This window comes from Microcebus murinus, chromosome 9 (genome assembly GCF_040939455.1).
Source record: "Microcebus murinus isolate Inina chromosome 9, M.murinus_Inina_mat1.0, whole genome shotgun sequence".
Lineage (NCBI taxonomy): Eukaryota > Metazoa > Chordata > Mammalia > Primates > Cheirogaleidae > Microcebus > Microcebus murinus.
The window spans coordinates 98,870,673-98,891,526 of record NC_134112.1 but is presented as its reverse complement, the minus strand read 5'-3'; the positions used below and the strand labels follow the sequence as shown (position 1 = coordinate 98,891,526).

Below are 20,854 nucleotides of genomic sequence, written 5' to 3'. Positions count from 1 at the left end.
TACTATGTTGCTCAGGCTGATCTCGAACTCCTGGGCTCAAGCAAGACTTCCACCTCAGCTTCCCAGTGTACTAGGATTACAGGTGTGAGCCACCATATCCAGCTTATAGCAGTTATTTTTAATAGCTTTTTTTCTATGCAAAAATAAAATATGGCCATTTGAAGACTTGGAAAATATAGAAAAGAAAATTCACTTCTTGGCCTGACATTCTGAGTTAGTCAATATAAACTCCATTAAGAGGTGGAGTTTATTTCTCTATCTCTTGACTTGGATCTTGGCCTCATGATTTGCTTTGGTTAATGGCACATCAGCAACTATGATGTGAGCAGAAGCTTGAAAAGACTTTGCGGCACGGTGGGACTTGCCCTTCTCGCTCCTCCTAGGAACCACGTGAATGAGCCTGGGCTAGCCTGCTTGCAGATGAAAGGCAAGTGGCCAGGTCACCCACGTTGCCCCAGCTACCACTGAGCCAATTTCCAGCCACATAAGGAAGCCATCCTGGAGTACCCAGCACTAGCTGTGCCTCCAGGTGAACACAGATATAAGCCTGCGGTCCCCCAACCCCGGGCTGAGGACCAGTACCGGTCTGTAGCCTGTTAGGACCCGGCTGCACAGCAGGAGGTGCACAGTGGGCAGCCACTGAAGCTTCATCTGTGTTCACTGCCGCTCCCAATCGCTCACATCCCTGCCTGAGCTCTGCCTCCGTCGGATCATTGGCAGCATTAGATTCTCACAGGAGCATGAACCGTGCTGTAAACTGTGCATGTGAGGGATCTAGGCTGCATGTTCCTCATGAGAATCCAATGCCTGATGATCTCAACTGGGGCTGAGGTGGTGACGCTAGTGCTGGGGAGCGGCTGCAAACACAGACCATCATGAGCAGAGAGGTTTGACTGCACAGAAACTAATCAGTCAATTGCTTGCAGACTCATATCAAAACCCTACCAGTGAGTAGCAAGTGACTATTAAGCTGCATCTGGTGGCAGGATTTATAGTGGCAAATGAGTTGATGTGCTTCAATTGTACAGCTGCATCTGGTGGCAGCTTTAAGTCAGAATCCGACATTATTATTTTAGTCTGTGCATGGCCCACCCATTATTTTATTTACCACTTCCGTCCACACCTTTTTCCCCACACTGCACACTTGTCTCAGTCACAGTTTTGGTAAGCTCACAGCTAACTCTAGCAAAAATGAGCAAAAACCAACCATTGCTGGAGAGCTTCTTTAAAAAGGGGGAAAGACCCAGTGATGAGACAGCAGAAGACGCTAAGACTGCCAACAAAATGAAAGCTGCATTTAAAAGAAAATACTCGGAGTCCTACTTATTTACTGGTTCATTGCAACAGGTGCATCACATTCTCCAAGCCCACTCTGTGTGACATGTGGTGACCGGCTATCCAACAAAGCCATGGAACCTTCAAAACTGCTCTGCCACATGGAGACCAAGCACCCTGCACTAAAAGACAAGCCTTTGGAGTTTTTCAAAAGAAAAAAAACACGAAGAACAGAAGCAATTATCGAAGGCCACCACTTCATCAAATGTGTCTGCACTGAGAGTGTCATTCTGAGTGGCTACCGCATGGCCAAAGCCAACAAGCCCTTTACTCCTGGTGAAGAGTTGATCCTGCTGCTGCTGAGGACGTTGGCCGTGAACTTTTAGGAGAGGCTGCAGTTCAAAAGGTGGCACGTGCTCCTCATTTGGCTAGCACCATAACTGGATGCATTGATGAGACAGCAGAGGACATTGAGGCGCAATTGTTAGAAAGGATTAATGAGTCACCGTGGTACACAATCCAGATTGACAAGTCTACCGATGTTGATAACAAGGCAACAATGCTTGTTTTTGTGTGACACATTTTTCAGGAGATGTGCCTGAGGATATGTCATGTGCACCTTTGTTGCCAACCGACACCACAGCTGCAGAACTCTTCAAGTCTTTGAATGATGACATATCAGGAAAACTGAATTGGTCATTGTGTACATGGATGGAGCGGCTGCCGTGACTGGGTGGCTTTCTGGTTTCACTACTTGGGGCAAGGAGATCACTTCTGAATGTGAGTCTGCATGCTGTCATTCATAGGGAAATGCTGGCTAGCCGAAAAATGTCACCTGAACTAAACAACACTTTGCACAACGTGATTAAAATCATCAACCACATTAAAGTACACTTAACTCAGTCTGATCACACAGCTCTGTGAGAAGATGGACTCAGAGCACACATGCCCTCTCTAATACCCAGAAGTGAGGTGGTTTCTAAAGGTAGATCGCTTTCCAGAGTTTTTGAGTTACAAGAACTGATCCAGAAATTTTTTTTAGAAAAACAGTCACCTATGGCAGCACATTTCAGTGACACAGAATGGGTCACAAAACTTGCTTACTTGTGTGGCATATTCAACCTGCTCAAGGAGCTCCATCTGTCACTTCAGGGGAGAATGACCACTGTGTTCAAGTCAGGAGATAAAGTGGCTGCATTCAAAGCCAGACTGGAATCACGGGGGTGACAAGTGAACACTGGGACTTTTGACTTGTTTCAAACATTAGCAGAGATTTTGAAAGAGACTGAGCCGGGGCTTCTTTCTCCCAGCTGGAGCATGGTCACCTATCTCAACTTTCAGAAGAGTTCAAGCATTACCTCCCAAATGCAAAGACCCCCGAACTGGGAAGGAATGGATCTATAACCCATTTGTGAATAAACCAGGTGAATTGACTTTGTCCGTGAGAGGATCAACTGCTTGAGATCCCAAATGACAGTGGCCTTAAAGGTATGTTTAGACAATTTCAAATCTCCATATGTTCTGGATTAAAGTCAAAGCAGAATATCCTGAGATTGCCACCAAAGCACTGAGAAGTCTGCTTCCATTTCCAACACCCTATCTTTGTGGAGCAGGGTTTCTGCAGTGACAACAACCAAAACGGGATTACAGAGTAGACTGGACATAAGCAACACACTTTGGGTGTCACCATCTCTCATCACCCCCAGATGGGACCGTCTAGCTTCAGGAAAACAAGCTCAGGGCTCCCACTGATTCTGCATTATGGTGAATTACATAATTATTTCATTATATATTATAATGTAATAATAATAGAAATAAAGTACACAATAAACGTAATGTGTTTGAATCATCCCAAAACCATCCCCTCCAACCCCTGATCCATGGAAAAATTGTCTTCCATGAACTGGTTCCTGGTGCCCAAAATGTTGGGGACTGCTGATAAAAGCAACACCAGCAGGAAGGAGCCATTCTGACTAAGACCAGAGGAATCACTTTAGTCTTCACCAAGAGCCATCCATGAGGGACATCAGTACTTAACTGGTGACAGTTCCTGGAGTGATGTCACAGGATGCTGAGGGCCTTCTAGGATGTTTATTTACTAGAATGAGGAGTAAATGAGAAATGGAGAAGTATATGCAGGTATAAAGATTATTCTTTTTTTTTTTTTTAAGTCAGAGTCTCACTCTGTTGCCCAGGTTAGAGTGCCATGGCGTCAACCTAGCTCACAGCGATCCTTCTGCTTCAGCCTCCCGAGTAGCTGGGACTACAGGCATGCACCACCATGCCCGGCTAATTCTTTCTATATATTTTTAGTTGGCCAATTAATTTATTTTCTAGTTTTAGTAGAGACGGAATCTCACTCTTGCTCAGGCTGGTTTCAAACTCCTGACCTTAAGCAATGCTCCCACCTCGGCCTCCCAGAGTGCTAGGATTACAGGCGTGAGCCACCGCACCTGGCCAAGATTATTCTTTTCTTAGGAAAGACAAGGCTACTTGGCATGGCCAGAGTGATAGCTGTCAGTGTCAAGGGGGTGCTTTAGCTATCTATTAATTTACGTATTTGTTTATAAAAAGACATCCAAGCATACTTAAAAGATACACAGGGCCATTAGTAATAGAGCAGTTGAAAATATTGGAGCAGGGATAATTAATACATTTGAATAATGTTAGTTGTCACTTGCTATCTGTAAAGAATGTAGACCCAGAAAAAGAAGTACTCTTACTTTTCACATCTGCTTGTATCATTCACAAAATTGATTCTTTTCTGGCACACAGTGCTTATTAAGTTATTAGGTACCAAGGGAGGTAAACGTCTTATGCTATATTCTCAAAGAGCAATGCAATTAAATGAGGAATGATCAACCAAACAGAATAAATAGTGCCAAAGGCATGGGGCTTGTAAAGTGATACCTGGATCGCAATGGAACACAAAGCAACAAAACAACAAACTTACGAGATACTGCCAAATAGGGGCTTGGAGGAAACTATTAATATATTGCTCTATAGATTTCTATATATGCTCTATAGATTTCTATAATAAAGTATCGCAAACATTATGAGAGAAGCTGTGCTTAAAAGAACTTTAAAAATGAACAAATAACCAGCCAGAAGAAGGAAGGGAAATAGAGATAAAATAAAATTGCAAATAGAAAAAGATTGGGGAAAAAAATCCCACAACCACCAAGACAATAAAAAAAGAATCCATAGATAGGTTAAAAATATGACATTGATTTGATATATCATATATTAGAAATAAAAAACACATGGTAGAAGAATCTGATGTTTTACTAAATGTTTTCAATTTTTGCAAGGGGCCCTGTAAATTATTGTATGTGACACTGGAATGGTACCAAATATCCATGGAGGAAATTGGGCATAATTACCACAGCATTTTATGTAACGTAAACTTAGATTTCACTCTCTATGTCCAAAGGTAACTATTTAAAAAACAAAGTCAGGATTACCCTTAGGGAAAGTTCCAAATTTTCTCCTCCCCAAAGATCCATGCCCTTGTCATACTGTCCAATTTCATTGAAATAATGCCTGTATATAGCAAAAATTCCTCCAGCCATTACAGGTGACCTAGAAAGAGAACATAAATATTAAATTGATTCCACAGAGATAGTCATTATAGATTTTCCTCAAAATTAAATTGAATATCAGCAATAACTTATAGTTAAAAACTAGAAAACAACCATATTAATATGAAAATTATCTCAATAAATATTTAAGCATATAAAACTACTAAATTAAAACTACAAGTACCTAAAAGTAGGCAATGACTTTTACTTAGCTCTCACCAAATTTTGTAAGCAATGTATTCTAAGTGCTGTCTTGATGAGAGGGAAAATGATGTTTAGAATATGAATCTCCCATGAGGGTGGCAATGAATTGGGTTGTGGAGTTTAGTGCATTCCCCTTTTAAGGGCATTCAGAGAATAGTAATATTTACTTCTGGAAAAACCATTAGTCACAAAGCATCTTTTTTTTTTTTTAATCTACCACTAGTAGGGCCCAGTAATACCAAACTAAGTGGTTTGAAAGCCATTGCAAGTTCATCCATTCACTCATTGGTTCAAAAAAGTATCTATATATCGAGTACCTATGATGTGTTAGGGATAAATTAGCAACTCAACAAGCAAAGGAAGACCCCTGCTCGCATGGGGCCAGGGGCAGAAGCAGGGAGATCGAGGAGAGGGTGTTGCAGGGGTCTCAGAGAAAAATAGTGGGACCCTTGATAGGGGTACAGCAATGTAGGCGGTGAGATGTGGTCGAATTCTTGATATATTTTGAAGATGACGCTAATAGATCTGCATATGGGTGGGGAGTAGGAAGAAAAGGAGAATCAAGGCTGACGCTGATCTTTTTCGTCTGACTACTTGGCAGATGGAGTTACCAGCTACTGAGATGGGAAATACAGTGTGTGGAGCAGGTTTCTGGCAGGAAGATCACTTTTTGGACATATTTGAGATGTCTACCCAGCATTCAATTAGAGATGCTGAGTAGGCAGTTAGACGCAGTTGGGTACCGCATCTGAAGTTCTGAGAGTGACCAGGGCTGGAGACATAAATCTGGGAGTCATCAGTGTTAGACAGATGAGAATCACTGTGTGAGCGAGTGGAGTAGAGGGGAGGACCAAGGGCTGAGTCCTGGATACTTCAATGTTAACAGTTTGGAGACAGGAAGAGGAACTGGCGACGCCTGCATGCCAGGGACCTGAGGAAGCCTCTTGTTATCACTGGTGTGTGCCCAGGGCCATGAATGTGCTTGATTGCTCTAAGTCAGGCATCCTCAAACTAGGGCCCGAGGGCCACATGCAGCCCACTGAGCACATTTATGCAGCCCACCAGGTGTTTTTGCTCCCCCTGCCTGTCCTGCTTAGCAGCCGACTTGTCCTGGGCCCACAGTGCGCATGTGTGGAATGTGTGCCGCGCTCTCCAACGGCCCTCCAACAGTCTGAGGGACAGTGAACTGGCCCCCTGTTTAAAAAGTTTGAGGACCCGTGCTCTAAGTTTTCCAAAAGTGACTGCTTCTACATTTGGTGGTTACAATTAGAACCATTGTAAGTGGAAAAAAAAAAAAAAAACTTCAGTTATGAGAGCTAATTAATGCCATAGCTGAAAAAAAAAAAAGAATGCCATAGCTATTATCTTGAATCAAGAGACAAAGTTGCTAATTGAGAGTAGGGTGCGTAGGGCGGGGGCAGGTCTTGGGACTAAGGGAAGTCACAAAGGTCTGGAGCAGCCGCTTCGGGGAATGAGCGGATCAGAGACTGCAGGGCAGCGTGTGGCTGGAGACCGCCAGTGTGGAGGAGCATCAGTTCACAGCTCTCAAAGTTTGGCAAACACATCAGCTCACATCGAGGAACAAGGAAAATAGATGGCAGCATGGCTTCAGTGTTGGAGGACCACAGACTGACCGTGGCAGAAGTACTGTGGGATGAGGCACAGGGAGGTACTGGCAAGAGGAAAAGCAAATTATAGATCAGAAAATCCAGGCCACATAAGAAGAAAGAAAACTACAAGGGGTAAAACAAGTCAAAGGAGTGGAAGTGTGGGTGATGCCCAAGGTAGGTGTGTGTGGAGAAGAGCAGGAAGCAGCCGGAGAGACGGTGGGTTGTGGCCGAAGACTGGGATTCTCTAGTTGGAAGATGAGAGGTCTAGGAGATGGCTGAGCGTGGTGTCATGATAAACATGTTGGTTTCTGTCCACAGTTCCTGGCTCATAACCCCCTTGTTACAGTGTTGGGGCACTTTAGACCTCAGGAGCAGCCTCAGGGATCAGAATCTTTCTCTCCGACCTTCTCCTGTCCTCCTTTCCCTGCCCACGGCAGGACTCTACTCTGATTGTGAGTTGTAGGCCTTCATGCAGAGGACCCTGCCCTATGCCCTGGAAGAAGGAACACTGCACAGAGGCGGCAAAAAGAATCTGGACAGACTGGCCTTGCTGGGTTTGGATCACACCCTTTCTGCCTGATCACATTTTGACTCGGTTGCCTGTGCTTTGGTCATGGACAACCAATGAAGTCTCCATAAGAGGCCCAAAGGACAGGGTTCAGGGAGCTTCCGGAGAGCTGAACACGTGGAGTCTGAGAGGAAGGTGAACAAGGGCTCATCCACGTGCGGGGAAGGTGGCACACCCCAATGCCACGGGGACAGACCTCCTGCGCTCAGGACCCTCCCAGACCTTGCTCTACGTATCTCTTCATCCAGCTATTTATTTGTGTCTTTTTTTTTTTTTTTTTTGAGACAGAGTCTCGCTTGTTGACCAGGTTAGAGTGAGTGCCGTGGCATCAGCCTAGCTCACAGCAACCTCAAACTCCTGGGCTCAAGCAATCCTTCTGCCTCAGCCTCCCGAGTAGCTGGGACTACAGACATGTGCCACCATGCCCGGCTAATTATTTGTGTCTTTTAAGATATCCTTTGTAGTAAACCAGACAATGTAAGTAAATGTGCCGAGAGCCACTCTAGCAAATCGATTCCCAAGAGGAGGTTGTGGGACCCACAGTTTGAAGCCAGTCCATCAGCAGTTCCAGAGGCCCGGACGTGTGACTGGTGAGAAGGAGGGGTCGGTCTTGGGGACTGAGCCCTCAACTTGTGGGACCTGACACTCTCTGAGGCCAGGTAACCTTGGACTTGAAATAGAGGACACCCAGCAGATGTCCTCTGTGTGCAGTGTGGGGGAACACCCACATGTGAGGAGAAGCGGTCTGGGTTGATTATTGTGAGTTTAGAGGAAAACACAGTTCCAGTGTTTTTCCAAAGCACTGAGGGAATGATAAATAGATAGCAATTATGAAATAGCTGACATTTACATATTCATTTAATTCTTACCACAACCCTGTGAAGTATTATTATTTTCCAGATTTTACAGATAAGAAAATAAGGCACAGAGAGGCTAAGTAACTTGTGTAAGATCACACAGCTCTAGCTAAATTAGAATAGAGGCAAAGATCAAGGACCTGCTTAGCTGTAGTGTTGGAAAGTTCACTTGTGTGGTTTGTGATACAAGAAGGTTAATACCAAGAGAAGAGAAGTGAGACTGGTGTCAAAGTTATCAGTAAATGTAGGTAGTGACCGGAAGGAACCCTCTTCTAAAATAGCCTCACATAAATGCAGTTAAAACTTACAACATTCAAATTTTGAATAATGAAATGAGAATTAAAAGCAAATGCAATTAATTCTCATATTTTCCATGACTAATAATCTAGGAAAAGTCAGGTTCATCTCAACCTAAGAAATTACAAATGGAAACACTTGGGCAAATATTTTATATATGAATTTGGCAAACATATCTACTTTTTCTGGGCTATCCACAGTGCTGGCCTTTGGTTCACTGATCAACACACAACTTGCTCCTAAGAACAAACTTCACATTCTAATGATGGGCATCTGAGATCAGAGAAGTGCTAACCACAGTGGTTATCTGAGATGGGGTGAGATGTACATTTTCAATGAAAGAAACTTAATATCCTCCAAATTCTATTACTGTATTAAAGACTTCTAGAAATAAGTGACAAAACATTTCTCTTCATTAAGCCCAAGAAAAATTGAAGGAATAATCTCTGAAAGTGAAAGGGTTTTGTTGTTGTTGTTGTTTTAGGTTCTAATACACATGTGCTATTTCCCCAAAACCTGAAGGAATCTCACCGGATTGGTTTAGTAGGTCCATCTGGTCCGTCCATCTCATAGGAGAAAACATTATCCCATTTAAATTGTAGGTTCCAGTCAAAGGCTCCCCGTACAACAGGAGAGGGCGTATATTCCAGGGTTGTCTCATCAATGACATCTATCAAAGGGCACACCACCATTTTGGGGTCCTTGGCGATGGCGGCCAGCAAGGGCTCCAGCCAGCCTCTGTTCACCTCACAGTGGCTGTCCAGGAACACCAGCACGTCCCCTGGGGAGGCAAGAACAGGGTGCTGTTAGCCCACACGGACGAAACCCAGGATCACACCAACCAACGTTCAGTGCAATGAGTACTGGTTGAGCATTTACTATGCATTTGGCTCTTAGGTGCTTTCAGTTACGTTGGGGGGAAACACAAACCACATACTTTATTATGCACGAAAATGCGGGACATCGTGTGCCACAGTTGTTCAGAAGAGGCCAGTGAACCTGATAAGCAGGTGGAACTGAGCTAGGCCTTAATTTAAAAAAGAAAAGAAAAAAGAAAAGATTTTAGCTTGGCCTTGACCGATCGACTTATTTTAGCAAACTTTTACTGAGAGGATACCTTCTTAGGCATTGAGTTTGGTGGTTGGGATGCAAAGATGCATAATAATTTTTGCTGTTGAGTTCAAGATTTAATGAGGGTCTAATTCTACTTAGAGGACAGGAGAATAATTGGCATGGCCAAAGTAAAGAGAGTGTGTTGTCAAAGCACATTATATGGGCTCAACTTGGAAGGAACCTCAAAATTCAGGTAGCAGAGTTTAGACCTTTTCTATAGACAACATAACATCATTAGAGAAGTTTGGATCAGAAGACTTAATATTGTTAAAATGGAGATAATCTCCAAATCAATCTACAGATGCAGTGCAACACCTATCAAAATCCCATCTGATTCTTTTTGTAGAAATTGATGACAAAATTCAGACAGAAAGGCAAGGGACACAAATTAGCCAAAACAATCTTGAAAAAGAAAAACAAAGTTGAAAGACTCCCTGATTTCAAGACTTACTACAAAGCAACAATAATCAAAACAGTGATTACTAGTAATTGAGTAACTAGTTAATTATCCAATACTAGCATAAGGATAGATATATAGACCAAAGAAATAGAACTGAGTGTACAGAAATAAACATTGTGTTTATGGTCAATTGAGTTTTGACAAGGGCCAAGAAAATTCAATGGAGAAAGTATAGTCTTTTCAATAAATGGTGCTGAGACAACTAGGTATTCACATGCAAAAGAATGAAGTTGGAACCCTGCCTCATACCATACATACTCAGAAATTAAGTCAAAAAGATCACAGAACTAAGGTAAGAGCTAAAACTATAAAACTCAGAAAATGCAAATTTACTAAGGGTTTGGGAGGAAAAAGGAAAACTCAGAAGAAAATACTGGCATAAATTTTATGACCTTGGGTTAGACCAAATGATTTCTTAGATATGACACCAAAAACACAGGTGACAAAGGAAAAAATACATAATTGGACTTCAACAAAACTAAAGACTTTTGTGCTTAAACAGAAACCATCAAGAAACTGAAAAAAAATCCATAAAATGGGAGAAAACATTTGCAAATCATAAATCTAATAAAGGACCTGTATCCAGAATGTATAAAGAACTCTTACAACTCAGTAACAATAAGCCAAATAACTTGATTTAAAAATGGGCAAAGGAGTTAAATAGACATTTATTCAAAGAAGTTGACTACTATACAATTGACTACCAAGAATGTGAAAAGGTGTTCAACATCATAGGTCATTAACGAAATCTTAATCAAAATCACAACGAGATGTCACTTCACACCCGCTAGAATGGCTAGAATAAAAAAGACAGACAATAGCAAGTGTTGGTAAGGTTGTGGAGCAACTGGAATGCTGTCTAATGCTGATGGGAATGGTGGGTGAGAGAGGAGGAGAGTCAGGGAAAGAAAGTTCTTTCCTGCCTGGACCTGTGCTAAGGATAGCATGGTGCCCTTTAAGCTGATTTCTTCTCTCAGGGTGTGTCCGGCATGATAATTTTCAGGACCCCCTCCTTTCCATCCCTGTGGTCTCTTGACGACAGTTCCCATGCCAGGCAAGTGCATTCTCTTCTGATGGTCCACACTCTCTCCTCAGCTCCTTAAGATCCGTGTTCTACCTCCAGCTTCTCCTCTGCTGAGAGCTGTCCATCCTTCTGGATAGTCACACTGGAGACCATCTAAGATGACCCCTGCAGCACTCTCACTCAAACATCACCTGACCAAACTCTGCCACAAATATAGACACTAACCTAGAAGCATGTATCCTTGGTTTTGCAGCCAGCCACAGTCCAATTAACATTAGCTCACATCTTATTTTGTTAGCAATGTGCTGAGAATGTGTTAATCTCAGTACAAGGAACTCCAATCAAGTCCCTCTCACCAGGCTTCAACCAGCAGCTTTCTCCTTAAATCTCCTCTAATCTCTAACAATCAGACTCAGTGTGGCTGAGTTGTCTCATTGGTTCTCAGATATCTATTTTGAAATTTATCATGGTCAGTCTGACAACTCACTTTGGAATATAACATTTGTTGTCTTCCTGTCAACCAAAACTGAGCTAAGAAGTGTCTCATTTTGAACATACATAAATTTTTCATGCTATTGGCAGCACACAGTTTTACCCTTTGCATCTTTTACCTAAAATAGCTTCTATAATATTATATAACATTAGCATTTTAAAATCATGTCTGTTAATTTGATAGGTAAAAATAAACATCTGGTTCTCCAAAGATGTAGAAATGGCTAACAAACACATGAAAAGATGCTCAACATCATTTATCATTAAGCAAATACAAGTTAAAACCCATCTGAGGTACCATTTCACACTCACTATGATGGCTAGAATTTTAAAAATTGAAAATAACAAGTTTTGGCAAGGATGTGGAGAAATTAGAACTCTGTATATTGCTGGTAGGAATACAAATGGTGCAGTCACGGTAGAAAAGATTTTGGCAGCTCCTCAAAAAAGTAAACATAGAATTGCCATATGACTGAGCAGTTACACTGCTAGGTACATACCCAAAAGAATTCAAACAAATACATGTATGTGCATATTACCCACAATACTATTTATAATAGCCAAAAGATGGAAACAGCCCAAACAGTCATCAACAGATGAATGGAGAAACAAACTGTGCCCTATAATAGAATGGAATATTATTCAGCCATAAAAATGAATGAAGTACCAATACATCTACAATGTGGATGAACCTTAGAAACATCATGCTAAGTAAAAGAAGCCAACACAAAAGAGCATATGTTATATGATTCCATTTCTTTGCAATATCCAGAATAGGTAAGTCCATAAGAGACAGAACACAGATTGGTGGTTGCCAGGGTCTAGAGTGAAGGGAAAATTGGGGAGAAACTGCTTAATGGGTATAAGGTTTTCTTATAGAACAAAAAAATTAAACAAAACAAAACAAAATTTAAATAAAAAAACCAAATTTTACAAGTCTCTCTTCCTATACTGACTTGTGATGTCTTCTTTGTCATATATAGTGTACACTTTTACCCTTAGAATTTAAAGATTTAAATATTTGCAACTTTGACAATTTGGTTGATCCCAAACACCATAAATGTAGTCTTATAAATTAAAAAGCAACTTAAAAGTATACTTTACGCAAAATTAACACAGAATTTTTCTAAGTACTGATTTAAATTAGTACAAAATGTGGGAACAAGCCACCTAGCACCTACATTTCAATGGAACATTGTTTTTCACTCATCATAAAGTATTTTATAGGGAAAATGTATGTGCTATAGATGTTCCTCAGCTGATTCTCTCACTCATAAGAATATTTTGTGAGAATCTGAAGTTCATTGTTAGGAAAAGTTGCTCTACTTCTCTTGGCCTCTGTAATTATAGAAAGGATTATGTCATTTATTGTTTTTAGAGATAACCAACCAAGCATTCTTTTGCATTCTATCTAAGAACCATATTGGTTGTCCCAGATTCAGCCAACTTCTCTTTAGGGCCTGTGATGAGTGAGGGAATGAGGCCAAGCCTGCCTGATACAGGACTTTTCCTATACATCCCTCCAAAGGGTATTTGTGGAGCTTGAATAGGCAGCGTGGACCCTCAGTGAGCTCCTCATACGTCCTCAGGACTCAGCGCCCAGCAGTGTTGACAGTTGATGGCTCACAAGTGAGTCCTTCCTGAGGGCCTGCCCTTGGCTGGCCATGGCTAACATGTCCAAAGCGATGCCTCCTCCCATGGGAGGGGAGAGCGGTGTTCACATCCAATGTCATGCCTGATCCCCTCACCTGGATCTGGGACCTCTGTGAACCGCTCCTTGTCGCAGCCCTGAGACTGTGCTGCTCAGAGCTCCCTTCAAGAGAACCTGCTGTGAGGAGCGCACTTGACAATTTCCTGCTGCCAAAGCTTTGGGATCTACTGCAGTTGACACCGAGGTCACACTCTCTCCAGGGTGCTCCCAACCCAGTGACTAAGCACAGTGTGCGTATAGAGGGGTATTAAAGGTGGGCCATTCAGGCCCGATGCAGGACTCCCCCACCGGCCAACTTTGCACCCGGGCTCCCCACTACCGGCCGAGCCTTTCTGAAAGGCGCACCTCGAGCGGAAGCTCTTCGAGGTTAACCACCGCCTCCTCTCGCCCTTCATGGGTGTCAGGCCGGAAGCTTCCGCCCACACTACTTCCTCTCTCCTTTATCCTTCACAGGCGCCTCCCCCAGCACACTTTCTCTTGTCATTTCCTTGTGGGGCCCTGAACTTCCCGGGGCCTGGCTTCAGACCTGCCCGCGGCAGGCGCCTCATCTCCCTGCACACCCGTCCAGTCGCCTTTCCTCACTCCACCTCAGAGTTTGCACCCGGGGAACTCAGCCCGTTACAGGGGCTGACATTACAGTCCCTGCAAAAGAATATCTTTCATTCAAAATAACAAATTGGCAGTATTCTGCTTTAGCAGAATACTTTTGGTAGGCGAAAGAAGATCAAAGGCTAATATGGCTGGAGTAATATTTCCACTCTTCTGATAAAGCCAGTGGAGATGCGGTCTACCGCTGGATTATTCGTGCATGGGATTGCTCCTGCACAGGAAAGTAGGATCCCTGTGACACGTCACTGGCTCATGTCCTCAGGAATGTTCCTACCTGATGCACGAGATGCTCCAATCAGCCTTGCTCGAATCAGCCCCTTTCTCTCTTTGTTTCTTATTAACTTAATCTTTTCTCGAAAAATTTCCAAGTGATAGTCTAGTTTTTCTTTCAAATCATCTGGAAAAATATCCAACATTTGACAATTTATAAATTGCAACTATGGAAATTTGAAACAATTTACCATCATTATGACTGTTTCCTAAAAACCATGCTATTCCACAGAAATTCTAACTTTCTTTCTTTCTTTTTTTGAGACAGGGTCTCATTCTGTTGCCCAGGTTAGAGTGCAGTGGCATCATCATAGATCACTGCAACCTCAAACTCTCAAACTCTGGGGTCAAGCGATCTTCCTGCCTCAGCCTCCCGAGGAGTTGGCACTACTGGCACATGCCACCATGCCCGGCTTAGACTGGGTCTCTACAAAAGAGGCATTGTAGTGCCTGCCTCAACACCCACCAAAAGTATTCTTCATATAAAATACTCAGGTGCCATCAGGGAGAACACTACCTTCAAAGTAGATTAGATAATCAGTGTTCTATCTTACCAAATTCACTCATGTCATCTACCAAAATAATTTCTTCAAGGAAATTATCTGGAGTGAGATTCACAACACTGAATAATGTCCGAAGCAAGGCATTAAATTCTTCATTATGGAAGCAGATGATGACACTGGCAGAAGGTAGATGGAATGAGTAATGCTTTTGACGACACCTGCAGGCATAAATGATGAGAAGAAAATGATCCATTTAAAAGCCTTGGATGTTTTAGGGTCTCAGTCAAACCCCTGTCCCTATTTCATCTTTTTTCCTCTTTACTCCTTCCATTGATGACTGTGATAACAAGATGACAGGACATCTAAAAATACAAAAATTAAGATATAAAAATGTCTTTAACTTATGTTACTCTAATATTATCTAAATCAGTTCCCTCTTCTTAATGCCAGTACTAGTTGCTCTTTCCTGAGACTCTCTTTGGTAATCTTAGTTATATTTTAAATAGTATAAACACAAATTATATCCATATTTTAGTTTCTATTATAAAAATGAATTATTAGACTCATACACATGGAAAGGTTCACATTAACTTTACTGTATTCCCTTCAAATAAAACTCATTGTGCCCTATTCTTATATTTATGGAGTCTGTTGTAACACAAAAGGGTAATAGATATGGTGTGATTGGATTTCTTCCAAGTACTTGACAAAAGTGTTTTATTATTTTTTTTGTGTACATGAAAGAACAATAGAAGCTGAGTTCTAGTAATATTAGTCATTAACTGTTAATTGCAGTTTGGATTGCTATATTATTTGGTTATATTTTGAAATATTTTGGTGGTAAATTTCAGAAAACTACTAGAGCTAACCTAAACAAAAGGAAGGGAGGTATATTAAAAGATGACCTAAATGTCTCACAAGACCTAGTTACAGGAATGCAGCTGGAGCCTCAAAAAGCTATTGGAACGAGATGCTCGAGTGACATCTAAACACTCTCTGCACCTCTGCTCTTATCTTTACATCTAGGAATGATCTAATGGTAATAATAATAGCAACATAACCTACCTCACAGGGCTGTGAGGGTTCAATGAATTAACATGTGTTTGATGCTCAGAACAGGGCCCAGCATATAGAGGTATAGGCTCACTATGATTATTATTCTCTCTCTGTAACTGGGCTCATTTCCACTTCTTTAATTCCATAGAGTGGTAAATGTGCTTAATATCAGCATATCTTGTAGTCCAGCACCAATGGAGAAACTGATAGGATTTTCTCTTCCCCAAGATCAAAAATTTATAGGAAAAAATTCACTGGCCCAACTTGGCCCAGGTACTCATCCCTGGGCTCAACAGCTGGGGCCAAAAAATAGGGTCAAAATATAAAATCATTGTTCCCACTGCAATCATGTGAAAAGAGTCTTAACAATTGATACCACAGAAATACAAAGGATCATAAAAAACTACTATAAATAATTATATGCTGACAAATTAGACAACCTAGAAGAAATGGATAAATTCCTAGAAACATACAATCTATCAAGACTGAATCATTAAGAAAATGAAAATTTGAAGAGACCAATAATCAGTAAGGAGATTGAATCAGTAATAGACATATCCCATCCATCCAGCACTGGATGACTTCACTGCTGAATTCTATCAAAAATTTATTTATTTTATTTTATTTTATTTTGTTTTCTTAAACAGAGTCTCACTCTGTTGCCCAGGTTAGAGTGCCATGGCATCAGCCTAGCTCACAGCAACCTCAAACTTCTGGGCTCAAGCTATCCTTCTGCCTCTGCCTCAGCCTCCCGAGTAGCTGGGACTACAGGTGTGTGCCACCATGTCCGGCTAATTTTTTCTACATATTGTTAGTTGTCCAATTAATTTCTTTCTATTTTTAGTAGAGACAGGATCTCGCTCTTGCTCAGGCTGGTGTCGAACTCCTGACCTTGAGCAATCCTTCCCCCTAGGCCTCCCAGAGTGCTAGGATTACAGGCATGAGCCACCGTGCCTGGCCTGAATTCTATCAAAAATTTAAAGAAGAACTAATATCAATTCTCCTCAAACTTTTCCAAAAAATTGAAAAGGAATGAATATTTTCCAAACTCATTTTATGAGGCCAGCATTACCCTGATACAAAAACCAGACAAGGACACTACAAGAGAAGAAAATTATAGGCCAATATCCTTCAGGAACACCAATGCAAAAATCCTCAAGGAAATGCTAACAAACCAAATTCAACAGTACATTAAAAGGATCATTCACCAGGATCAAGTAGAATTGTTCCCTGGGATACAAGGATGATTCAACATGACCAAAACAATAAATATGGAACACCACACTCAGAGAATGAAGGACAAAAACCATATCATCATCTCAATAGATGCAGAAAAAGCCTTTGGCAAAATTCCACATCATTTTATGATTAAAAACCTTCAACAAATTAGGTATAAAAGGAATGTGCTGCAACACAATAAAGGCCATATATGACAAACCCACAGCTAACATCATGATCAATGGCAAAACATTGAAAGCTTTTCCTCTAAGAAAAGGAACAAGACAAGGATGCCTATTCTTTCTACTTCTGTTGGACATAATACTGGAATTTCTAGCCAGAGCAATTAGGCAAGAGAAAAAAATAAAAGGCATTCAAATCAGAAATGGCAAATCAGGCATTCAAATCAGGAAGAAGTTATCTCTATTTTCAGACAACATGATCTTTTTTTTTTTTTTGAGACAGAGTCTCACTCTGCTGCCCAGGCTAGAGTGCCATGTCATCAGCCTAGCTCACAGCAACCTCAAACTCCTGGGCTCAAACAATTCTTCTGCCTCAGCCTCCCGAGTAGCTGGGACTACAGACATGTGCCACCATGCCCGGCTAAATTTTTCTATATATTTTTAGTTGTCCAATTAATTTCTTTCTATTTTTAGTAGAGACAGGATCTCGCTCTTGCTCAGGCTGGTGTCGAACTCCTGACCTTGAGCAATCCTTCCTCCTTGGCCTTCCATTGTGCTAGGATTACAGGCGTGAGCCATCGCACCTGGCCCAAACATGATCTTATATAGAGAAAACCCTATATGCTCTACAAAAAACTGTTAGAATAAAAAAATTTGTTTATGTTATAGGATATAAAGCCAACATAATATATAGAAAACCCTATACGCTCCACAAAAAACTGTTAGAACTAATAAAAAAATTTGGTTATATTATAGGATATAAAGCCAACATAAAAAGTCAATAGTTTTTCTATACACTAACAACAAAGTATCAAAAAAAAAATCAAGAAAACAATCCCATTTACAAGAGCTAAAAGAAAAAGCAACTTAGGAAAAAATTTAACCAAGGAGGTAAAAGATCTGTACACTGACAACTATGAAACATTGATGAAATAAATTGTAGAAAACACAAATGAAAAGATACCACATGTTCATGGATTAGAAGATTTAATGTTGTTTACATGTCCATACTACCCAAAGTGATCTACAGATTCAATGTAATTTCTATCAAAATTCCAATGTCATTCTTCAGAGAAATAGAAAAAAACAATCTTAAAATTCATATAGAACCACAAAAGACCCCAAATAGCCAAAGCAACCTTGAGTAAAATGAACAAAGCCAAAGGCATCACACCACCTGATTTCAAAATCTGCTACAAACCTATAGTATTAATAGTAACCAAAATAGCAAGCACTGTCAATGCTGTGTGTGGAAACAAAAAGAAATAATGTTTTTAAAAAATCCCAGCACAGTACTGGCATAAAAACAGGCACATAGACCAATGGAACAGAATAAAAAGGCCAGAAATAAATCCATGCATTTATGGTCAATTGATTATCAATGCCCAGAACATGTTATGGGGAAATGACAGTCTCTTCAACAAATGGTACTGAGAGAACTGGATATCCACATGCATAAGAATGAAATAGACCCTCATCTTATAGCATATACAAAAATCAACTCAATATGGATTAAAAACTTAAATATAAGACTTGAAACTGTAAAATTATTAGAAGAACACATAGGGGGAAAACTCTTTGACATTGGTCTGGGGAATGATTTTTTCAATATGACCCCAAAAGCACAGGCAACAAAAGCAAAAATAGACAAATGGGATTGCATCAAATTAAAAAGCTTTTGCACAGCAAAGGAAACAATCAACAGAGTGAAGAGACAACATACAGAATGGGAGAAAATATTTGCAAACCATACATCTGACAAAAGGTTAACACCCAAAATATATAAGGAACTCAAACAACTCAATAGTAAGAAAATAAATAACCTGATCAAAAGATCAGCAATGGACCTGAACAGACATTTTTCAAAAGAGGATATGTAAATGGCCAATAGGTACATGAAAAAATGATCACCATCACTAATCATCAGGGAAATACAAATTAAAACAATGAGATACCACTTCACACCTGTTAGAATGGCTGTTATCAAAAAGACAAAATCTAACAAGTGTTGTCAAGAATGTGGAGAAAAGGGAATCCTTGCACACTGTTGGTGGGAACATAAATTAATACAGCCATTATGAAAAAACAGTATGACCCAGGAATCCCACTTCTAGATATATATCCAAAGGATATAAACTCAGTATGCTGAGGAGATATCTGCACTCTTGTTCATTGCAGCATTTTTCACAATAGCCAAGATATGGAATCAACCTAAGTGTCCATCAATGGCTGAGGGATAAAGAAAATGTAGTACATGTATACAATGAAATACTATTCAGCCTTAACAAAAGAAGGAAAAAAATTTGTCGTTTGCAACAACATGGGTGAACCTGAAGGACATTATATTAAGTGAAATAAGCCAGGCACAGAAAGACAAATACCACATGATCTCGCTCATTGTGAAACCTAAAATAACAACATATTGTATACTTGAAAGTTGCTAAGAGAGTAGATTTTAAGTGCTCTTAGCACAAAAAGTGGTAAGTATGTAAGATAGTGCATATGTTAATTAGCTTGATTTAGCCATTCCACAGTGTATACATATATTAAAACATTATGTTCTACATCATAAATATACACAATTTTAATTTTTGATTAAGAAATAAAAACTAAATTAAGAAAACAAAGGCAATGCTGAAATGGAAATTCCATTTAATGTAATAATATGGTTACTATAATAATGGCTGAAAATCTGCTTGGACTCAAGATAGTAGTAGCTACTCTTAGCATTTAAAATATATTATAAACATAGTAGTGTTCTTCATACAGAATTAAATTTACAATTAAATTAGTTAGTATTTTTAATATAAAACAGCCAAGTCCACTTCCCTTTTTGGACAAATATCTCTAAACTTTCTGTTTTTCCTAACAAATAATCCCGTGTTGTGGGGAATGGAAACAAAGGCACTCACACTATTTTAGAAAGTGAGATTTAGGGGGTAGAAATTGTGGCACTTAGAGAAATCCATAACCTAAAGGCATTAAAAAATATTGACCTACCTTTGTGGCAGTTAAATATTCAGTTGAGTAAAACATTGTCCTCTAAATGAAATTCATGTCATGTTGCATGGTTTGAGTAAATTTACATTCTTTTTCTTCTATTATGATCCAGAGAGGTCATGTGCAATTATGTACAATCACTACATCTCTTAAGTGTGCTATATCGTAAATGATATTTGTGGCTTCACATGTTTGTGTTGCACACAAATTGCAATGAAGCAAAGTGCCCCACTTGCTCCTGTTTCCTGGAACTTGGCCTTTGTCTGTTTTAGTGGAAGATGTCTGTACTCTTTAAGGGCTTCTCATTTAAAATTAAAGCAGAATACCATCCCTTTTTACCTGAAACTATCAGAACCTGACAGATTTTAAAAAGGGATTAACACATGCTACGACATGGATGAGCCTTGAGGACCTTATGCTATGTGAAATAAATAAACCAGTCATGAAAAAGACAAATACTGTATGATTCTACTTATATGAGGTACCTAGAGTTGTCAAATTCATACAGACACAAAGTAGAATGGCTGCTGTCAGGGCTGGGAGGAAGAGGAAATGGGAAGCTGTTTAATGGATACAGGGTTTCCATTGGGTGTGATGAAAAAGTTCTGGAGATGGATAGTAATGACAATTGCACAACAATGTGAATGTACTTAATATCCCTAAATTGTACATTTAAAAGTGGCAAAAATGGTAACTTTTATGTTATATGTATTTTACCATACATTTTAAAAAAATGCATCAACACAAATGATTGAAGGAACAATTTTAAAAAAGCAGACTTTGAAGGAAAAAATAGGTATCTGTCCAAGGCATTTTATATCAGG

General features: G+C 40.2%; 1 protein-coding gene across 1 annotated transcript in view; it reads right to left on the bottom strand.

Annotated features, from left to right (window-relative positions):
- Positions 1-20,854, bottom strand: part of GALNTL5 (polypeptide N-acetylgalactosaminyltransferase like 5) — a 29,327-nt gene that overhangs the window by 5,898 nt on the left and 2,575 nt on the right. The window contains exons 4-7 of the mRNA XM_076006234.1: positions 14,626-14,792; positions 14,076-14,198; positions 8,924-9,173; positions 4,740-4,857 (exon numbers count right to left, since the gene is read on the bottom strand). Of these exons, the coding sequence (XP_075862349.1) occupies positions 4,740-4,857; positions 8,924-9,173; positions 14,076-14,198; positions 14,626-14,792 (658 nt within the window). The remainder of the gene's footprint in view (positions 1-4,739; positions 4,858-8,923; positions 9,174-14,075; positions 14,199-14,625; positions 14,793-20,854) is intronic.